General features: G+C 40.7%; 1 protein-coding gene across 1 annotated transcript in view; it reads right to left on the bottom strand.

Annotated features, from left to right (window-relative positions):
- Positions 1–6,622: 6,622 nt before the first annotated feature.
- The window catches only part of LOC145343863 (glycogen [starch] synthase, muscle-like), a 105,551-nt gene continuing 102,608 nt past the window's right edge, over positions 6,623–9,565 (bottom strand). The window contains exon 16 of the mRNA XM_080190333.1: positions 6,623–8,448. Coding sequence (XP_080046459.1) covers positions 8,152–8,448 — 297 coding nt within the window. The 3' untranslated portion in view covers positions 6,623–8,151. The remainder of the gene's footprint in view (positions 8,449–9,565) is intronic.

Below are 9,565 nucleotides of genomic sequence, written 5' to 3'. Positions count from 1 at the left end.
AACCTTGATAGCACACATCCACACGATAAAACGTTTGGTTGAACAGGTAGTCTCATTTCCAAAAAAAAAGTTCTTCAAAGGGTGGGTACAAAGTGCGCTTTGATCATTCGGAGCTGCCCTTTGCTGATAGCAGGGTGGCAGGGGGCAGCTGCCAGGGCTGCTGGAGAAGAAGAAAGAAGGCTAATGGATCCCTGGAGCAGGTAAGTCCAGGATCTTGGGCAGGGAGTGTTTGGGTAGATCAAGGAGAGGGGCAGGGTGATGGTAAGGGGTAGATTTAAGGTTGCAGACAGATAAGACAAAAGGAGGTGTTCATTCTTAGTGGGGTCAGCAATGGCCAGCCCCGAATAAGCAAACCCCCCTTCATACTCCAGCTTTGAAGAATTTAGTTTTTAAAATTGGGCTACCTGCTCCTATCTAGCTGCCCACACCAAACATTTTATGGTATGGACAGCGTACTGTCAAGATTAATTGCCTTGATACAAGTCTAATTGACAGTTGATTCTTATTTGAAAAGAAGTGCATTTTTAGCATAGCAACTCAGATTTCTTGAGTGAACTGTAAAACACCACTATCTCCAAATCAGTCCACCTTAATATCACAAAAACTTGATCAAATAATGCTCCCACCTTTCAAAGTTTAGGAAATACAACCCAAGTCTGTGTAATATCTTCTTGTAGCTTCACTCTTAAAGTCTCTGTTATTGTTCTAGTAAACCACACTGCACTTTCCTCCCAGTACAATGGAACCTTCCCACGGTGCACTGCTCACAATATTGCGGATGTGATCTAACCAGGACTTTGTGTATGACTTCTACTCCCTTGTATTCTAATCCACTAGATACAAAGTCCAGCATTCATTAGCTTTTTGATCTAGTTTCTGTATCTATACATGGCATTTTAATGATTTACCTGGACTCTCAAGTCCCTAGTTCTTCACTGTTTCTAGTTTTTCTCTATTTTCTAAGAATGCCATTCTTTTCTTTTTGGGTCCAAAGTTAAGGGCTTTATATTTGTATATATTGAAACCTATTTGCTAGGCTTTTGTCCAGTCATTTAATCTATCAATATATCTTTGAAAATGTTATGGTTCCATTACATTGTTTATAGATGCTGCCTATCTTTGTGTAATTGGTAAACTTAGTTAGATGGCTTTCTATCTCAAAATCCAAGTAATTGATAAATAGTGAACAGATGAGACCCCAACGTAGATCTTTGAGGACACAACTAGTCACAATTGGTCAGTTTGAATATCTGCCCATTTTTCCTACTTTCAATCTCCTGCCACTCCGCCAATTTTCAGGTCAATAAATTGTCATCAATTTCTCAATTCAACTTTAGCTAACAGCCTCTTGTGAGACCGTTTATCAACTGCCTTTCAAAATCTCATATAAATGAGATCCATAGACATATCCTTATCCATTACTTCAGTCAGTTCTTCAGATTTATCAGGCGTGATCCATCAGTACAAATCCATGCTGGATCTTTCTAATCAGCTGAAAAGTGTTATGGCATTCGGTCACTCTGCCATTAATTATAGACTCCAGTAATTTCCCAAGAGAAGGCACCAAGCTGACTGATTGAGAATTCAGTTTCTGTCACCTTTTTTAGATCCTGGAATGACAATGGTTCTGGCAGGTATAATTCAGATATTTGAAATGATCTTACCTACTTCCTTTAAAGCCTGGATGGAAACCACCTGATCCTGGGGGCTTGCCACTTTCTTGTGCCATTATTTTCATTACTGTTAATCTGCTTACATCCATTTTGATGAGTCTCTCTGTTCCAATTTCAATATTCTTCCCAAAATGCTGATCTTTTCCTCCACTGCTAATCCTGAAATAATTATTCAATATATCCACCGGTTCCTTATTTGTTCCACAGATTAGTGACTCCATTTGAATATCTAACTAGTATTCTGCTTACATAACTTTTCCTTGTAGAACATAGAACATAGAACATTACAGCGCAGAACAGGCCCTTCGGCCCACGATGTTGCGCCGACCAGTTACAAAAACAATGACCCACTAGCCTATACCAATCCCTTTTCGTCCATAAACCTATCCAGAGATCTCTTAAACGCCCCCAAACTAGACGCATCTACAACTGCAGCAGGCAGGGCATTCCAATCCCTCACCACCCGCTGGGTAAAGAACCTACCCCTGACATCCGTCCTGTAGCTACCCCCCCTTAATTTAAAGTCATGCCCCCTCGTGCTAGCTTTCTCCATCCGAGGAAAAAGGCTATCACTATCCACCCTATCTAAACCCCTAATCATCTTATATGTTTCAATAAGATCCCCTCTTAGCCGCCTTCTTCCCAACGAAAACAACCCTAGATCCCTCAGTCTCTCCTCATAGGACCTCCCCACCATACCAGGCAACATCCTAGTAAACCTCCTCTGCACCCTCTCCAACGCCTCCACATCCTTCTTGTAATGCGGGGACCAGAACTGCACACAGTACTCCAAGTGCGGCCGCACTAGAGTAGTGTACAGTTGCAACATTACACTGCGACTCCTAAATTCAATCCCCCTACCAATAAACGCCAAGACACCGTACGCCTTCTTGACAACCTTATCTACTTGATTCCCAACTTTCAGGGATCTATGTACACACACACCTAGATCCCTCTGTTCATCCACACTATTCAAAGTCCTCCCGTTAGCCCTATACTCGACACATCTGTTGCTCCTACCAAAGTGAATTACCTCACACTTCTCCGCATTAAATTCCATCCGCCACCTCTCGGCCCAGCTCTGCAACCTATCTAAGTCTCCCTGCAGACTATGACACCCTTCCTCACAATCTACCACACCTCCAACTTTGGTGTCATCAGCAAATTTACTAATCCACCCAACTATACCCTCATCCAGATCATTAATAAAAATTACAAACAACAGTGGCCCCAAAACAGATCCCTGAGGCACACCACTCGTAACTGCACTCCATGATGAATATTTACCATCCACCACCACCCTCTGTCTCCTATCTGATAGCCAATTCCTGATCCAACTTCCTAGATTACCCACAATCCCATACATCTGCATTTTCTGCAGAAGCCTACCATGGTGAACCTTATCGAACGCCTTACTAAAATCCATGTATACCACGTCAACTGCCTTACCCCCATCCACCTCTTTGGTCACCTTCTCAAAAAACTCAATAAGGTTAGTAAGGCACGACCTACCTGCTACAAAACCATGCTGACTATTTCTAATCAATTCATTACACTCCAAATAACTATAAATCCTATCCCTAATAATTTTTTCTAAAACCTTGCCCACAACAGAAGTAAGACTCACCGGTCTATAATTCCCGGCAAAGTCTCTGTTCCCCTTCTTAAACAAAGAGTGTCTCCAGCTCTTCCCTATCTAAGTTGAACAGCCTTTCCACCTGAATAAACCTTTAATATTATAAACTCTCTTTCGAGAATTAAAAGCCCCAGTTGGCTATGACCCTTGTGCTAACTGAGAGCCTTTAAACTAGACACTAATCAAGAGCCCTCCTTTGAGTATTTTTCCAGTGTCTCAATATTACCCATCATGTAAATGGATTAAAACTCAATATAATATTCCAGATGAGGCCCAACCAGTGACTTGCGTAGAGTCAGGAGTGTATTTCTTGTTTTGTATTTAATTGTGCTAACAAGAAACCCTAAAATTGTGTTCTCTTGTTATAACCTCAAAGAACTGGTGCTGAATCTTCAAAGATTCATATACTGCAACATCCAAGTTCCAATCCCATGAAACACTCTTGAATGCAGATCTGAAGGTTGGTACATGTTCTTAGTGTTATCCTTATCCAAGTGTATGCCACTATATTAACCTATACTGAAGATGCAGGCACATTCCCCTTATTGTATGTGACCCAGTTAAAGCTCTTACACCTGCACATATTATCTGTGATTATGCAGAGTTCTCTTGATGCCATATTCAGATCTGATGAAAATGGTGGGAAACAATAAAGATACCTGTGGTTTTACACTGGTGAGCGATACCTATGCAAAACCACTACCATTACTGTCCACGAGCACAAACCAATTCTTTATCCAACTCAAATTCTGCTCCATCTTCTCACAGCACCAATTCCAGTCTGTCTCAGATTTGAATACTGCCCCTTTTTCTAGCCTTTTCCCTCACTAATGAACACTGTTGTTACTGCCTGTTGCTTTTACAGCAACTTGTTACTTTCCCTATTGCAATACCTCTATCTCTTTCTTTACAGGATGATCAATGTTCCTTTAAATTCCTTTCTTGGTTTAGTTAAACTGCAATCATTTCATTGTAGGCATTTAACCTGCTCCTTAAATATGCAATTGTGGTAAAATCAAGGCTAATTTTACCATTTCCAATTTTAATTCATCCTTTCCTTTACCAGAATGTAAAACTCATGGCACTTCTTACCTCCCCGATCTTACAACCACGGAACTTTTGAAACTTAAGTTTCTTGGCATTTAATCACTATTTCCTGATTCTTCTTCCCCGTTTCTACTCTTTTCAGCCACTGCGTTTATTTGGCTTTTCACCAACAAATATCAGTTTTCCATTTTAAACTTGATATTAACATCTGCAGAATCTTTTTTTCTCATTCAGGATTATAATTTGCATTATCATGTTTTCCATTTGTCAGCATTTAATGGTTTAATTTCTCAGCCCTGTAAAGTGCTCGAGGTGTCAGCTAGTAGCACCTCCTTGGTGCTTAGGCAGAAGGTCATGGGTCCAAGTTCTTCTCCAGAGATATCTGTGTTATTAAGCCTGACACCTCAGTGCAGCAGTGAGGAAATATCACACTCTCAGCGGCCCTGCTTGCCCTGTCTGGTGGACAGGAAACATGATGTAGATATGCCGGCGTTGGACTGGGGTAAACACAGTAAGAAGTCTCACAACACCAGGTTAGAGTCCAACCAGTTTATTTGATAGTAATCTTACAAGGTTTCAGAAACGGTGTTCCTTCGTCAAGTGTGTGGAACCTTCCACACACTTGACGAAGGAATACCATTTCCGAAAGCTTGTAAGATTACTATCAAATAAACTGGTTGGACTCTAACCTGGTGTTGTGGGACAGGAAACATCCCAGAGCACATTTTGAAGAGCAACAAGGGACTTCTCTTGGGATTCTGGAAAATATTCAATATTCAACCAATAGCAGTCTATCTGATCATTTATCTCAGTAAGTCTACAAAGGGAATTACAATGGTTAAGTGAGTGAGCAAATATTTGACAGATGGAGTATGATGTGGGCAAAAGTGAACTAGACCACTTTAACGGGCAGAATAAAAAGGCAGTATACTATATAAATGGAAAAGTGCAGATCTTGATGGTACAGAGGAATCTGGGTGGGCTGGTGTTAGTACACAGGTACAGCAAGTGACCAGGAAGGCAAATTTAATATTGGCCTTTATTGCAAAGGAAATTGAGTATAAAAGTATGGAAGCATTGCTGTAGTTCAACAGACTTTAGCGAGACTGAATCTGGAGTACCATGTACTGTTTTGGTCTCCTTACTTGAGAATGACTATAATTGTGTTAGAAACAGTTCAGAGAAGGTTCACTTAACTGATTCCTGGAATGAAGGAAGGTTGAGAAAGTTGGACCTAAATCCAATGGAGTTTAGAAAAATAAGGTGACCTTATTGAAACATATAGCCAGAATTCACCAATGTCATACACTTGCCACTGATAATGGAGAATGTGGCACTCAGCCAAATCAGTATTCACAGCAATGGAAATGGAGAATCCCGGCCATAAGATCCCGAGGGGACTTGACATGGTAGAGATGCAGCGACACTGATCCCTTTGTGAGAGAATCTAGAACTCAGGGACAGAGTTTAAAAATTAGGGGTCTCCCATTTAAGATAGAGATAATATAAATGTTTTTCTTTTAGAAGGCTGTTAGTCTATGGAATTCTCTTCCCCAGTGAGCAGTGGTGATTTCGTATTGACTTTATTCAAAACTTGAGTTAGTTTTTTGATTAACAAAGAGTCGAGGGTTGGGGGGCGGGAGGCAGACAGGAAAGTGGAGTTGAGGCCACAACTAGATAAGCTATGATCTTATCAAATAGCGGGGCGGCCTCGAGGGGCCAAGTGACCTACTTCTACTCCTAACACGTGTTCTTGTGATTTAGAGATATAACGTATTACTATTGCACATGAGGACGGATGACTTATTTTACTCATTCACGGGATGTTGTTGCAGACTGGGCCAACATTTATCTTTAACTGCCCTTGATATGTACATTGCTGTGGATCTGGAGTGACACGCAGGCTAGACCAGGTTAAGATGGCAGATTTCCTTCCCTGAAGGACATTCGAGAACCAGATGGGTTTTTATGACAATTGACAATGATCATCATGAGACTTTTAATTCGGGATTGTTATTGAATTCAAATTTCACCAACTGCCATGGTGGGATTTGAACCCATGTCTCCAGAGTATTACACTGGGTCACTGGAAAGTGACCCAGATTGCTAATCCCATGCCAACACCATTATGCCACAACTCTCTTTAAGTGAACACTCACTGTTTGTGCCTGTACATGAAGCTGGACAAGTGGCTGAATATTCTGTCGAACTGTATCTTGGCCAGACTTGCTTTGAAGTGGAGCAATAAAAAAAATTCACTTCCAGATTAAAAAAGTAATTTGTTTTATTTGCATGCTTTAAAATTACTATTTGCACACTGCTTCATGAAGTGCCAACATTCGGAATACAGTAAAGCGTTACAATTTTTCAAGTTTACTTTCAACAGATAAATCACACCCAAACTGAACAGCTGCAGGAGTTACAAGAATCTGCAAAAGCAGGGAGGAGTGAAAGCTGTCATCAAGTTCACAGGGTGCTCACAATGGAAAAATATAATTGAAACCGTAAATGTCATAATTTTCAAATTTTAGGGTTCCAAGATTTGGAAAACAACTGTTCTTACTTCTCCAAAAATAGCTGAAGGTCCAATTTTTCTTCTTAAAGTGCTATGGCCTACCCAAAAGCTTTCTATCCTCCAGTTTTCTGTATTGCTCCATAGACACTGGTGCCATCCATGACTGTACCCCAAGTGACAATTCTTCAAACTTACATCCAGATGTGTTGGTCAGTTATTTTATACTGGGAGTTGGGACAAGGGCAAACAGTTCCAGGGTTGGGTAGGTATACCCACAGAACAATCCAAGTTTAAAGCCCCAATCATATCTGGTGGAGGCTGTCCAAGGCGGAAGATCGGAAGATATCACAGAGCACTCTAGCAGGAAGGCATGGAGAACCTCACTTGCTGCCTACCTGCTCATAAAAAAAAGCATCCGCAATACCTTTGTGCACTATTTCCTCAATAAAACTGAATATTTTGAACAAAGGTACTGCCCTAAACCTCTTCTCCCGTTTATTACACTAAAATATGAAAATAAGGATCTCGGTTCATTTAAAATACATCAAAAATATATTTAATAATCAAATTTTGCAATTTTCAATCTGATTGTAACAATGTGTAAATCACAGCCTTCAAATAAGGGTCAGTGCATTCTGAGAAACAGTTATTAATTAAGAGGTTTCTTTCTGAGTTGCTGTATTTCATTTTGGAATTCAGCTGACTATATGAATTACCTCAACCAAATGATCACGCTTTTTACTTTTTACTAATTCAAACTCCTTGCTATAAATGTGCAAATGGGAACATTCTAAAGGTTCTGACTGCTGAAGTATCTATTTCAAATGTACCATCTACCCTGAACAGGTATAAGAAACATGATGACATGTTAATTTATACAGAAAAACATGCAACAAAGGCATTCGTGCAGATTTGGTTCAGTCTAACTAAGTCACTCTGGGTATACAATCTATAAATTGATTTATTTTGGGTTGCCACCCATTCTGTTTTTGAATAGGCAGTTAGATTTTGAATGGATTGTCCAGTAATTTCTAAGACCAGACTTCAAAAGTGCCATTTTGTCTGTATTGACTTTTGTGCCTAATGACTTGGAAGCATTAATCATTGAGGTTCATATGGCTTTAGATAATTCTTCCATGCCACCCAAAAGCAGACATCAAAACAAAGTCATGATCCTGTCCTTTGTCTAAATTCTTAATCTTTTCAATTACCCCAACTAGTTTTGGAGTTGGTAAAATATGGCAGCCCAGTGCTTATCATTAATAATTTCTCACCTGACTCTAGTTTCTTTCCTCTATCCCCAAGTCACTATGGTTTTCAGGGTCACTGGAGCTGTGGCTAAGGCTTCCTGGGGATATGGGCTCACTGGCCTGGCTCTTTTTCTTCACCCTTCTCTTCTCTAATCTTGAATTGATCATGGCAATTGGCTTTATGTTCATTCGGTCTTTCTCAGCCTCTTCCTCTTCATTGTATCGCTCTTCGTCTTCCTCTGTTTCACTGTGGTAAGGGCTGGAGTGGAGCGAGGTAGCAGGGGACGGTGGTTTGGAGGCAGGCCTTGGGTAACAGAAGCCTTCGCTCTACAAGGCAAAAAAAATAGTATTTCAATATCACAAGGGCAAATGAACAATGGTGCATTTACATTATTACATTAGTAATCTATTATTTTCCACTATTCTGCTGGCTGAAAATTGGACAAAGCTCATCAGTATCTCAGACTAACTGTACAATATTAGAACAGGAATATCACAACACAGAAACTGGGTCACGTGATTCAATAATACTCTCCAAAAGGTTAGCCAGCATAAAAAACATGGAATCAATCATCTAGGAAGATTCCTGATCACTTGCCTTCCAGACAAAGTCCTGGAAGGCAGCTTTCTAAAAGACATGGAGCAGCACCATCAGGGAATTTGCCTGACATCTGGGGAGTCAAAAAATTACTCAGGTGATCCAGAATGCATTCTGGATACATTAGAAGTCAATATGTAGATAGCGATAGAGGTAAGGAGGTTATATAGTACAAGGACCACAGACAAATGTATATTGGTTCACGTGCGCTCTAGTGTTTAAAATCAAAGTCCAATCAGGAATTCTTCCACAGAGGTCAGCTGGCTAAAGACTGGTGGTGTAAGATTTGCTCTGCTGGTGGGTTGATGATCCAAGATGGGGTAGGCACGCAGAGGATGAATCAGTTCTGCAGGTGATAGTTCAAAATCTTTCCAGCTGTGGGTTAGATTGGGGCCAGTTTTCCAACCTTGCCTCTGTGTGGCCCGCTAGTCAGACATTTAACAGCAGACTGGGGAATGTAGCTCTGAGAAAAGTGTCACATGGCCTCCTTTTGTGCTGCAAGTTTTCTATAATTTTAATATTAACCTGCTCAGCAAGCCTAAGTCTTAAGTCATGTAATCTTATTTCTCCACAATAATTTCAACAAAGAATGTTTATCCAGTGCCTTAGAAGTGGCTCTGTGTTCCAGACTGATAATGTCTCAGCCATTATAGGTTAGAGACACGTAGGACAAGGGGCCATGGACTTAAGGTGAGGGGGGAGAGGTACAACACAGATATTAGAGGGAGGTTTTTCACACAGAGTGTAGTGGGGGTATGGAATGCTCTGCCAAGTAAGGTGGTAGAGGCAAACACGCTAGAGTCCTTTAAGAGTAACTTAGACAGGCACATGACTGAGTTGGAGATG

Source organism: Carcharhinus amblyrhynchos, chromosome 6 (assembly GCF_965287045.1).
Source record: "Carcharhinus amblyrhynchos chromosome 6, sCarAmb.v2.hapA, whole genome shotgun sequence".
Lineage (NCBI taxonomy): Eukaryota > Metazoa > Chordata > Chondrichthyes > Carcharhiniformes > Carcharhinidae > Carcharhinus > Carcharhinus amblyrhynchos.
The sequence above is the reverse complement of the archived record's forward strand: the minus strand, read 5'-3'. Positions and strand labels throughout refer to the sequence as shown.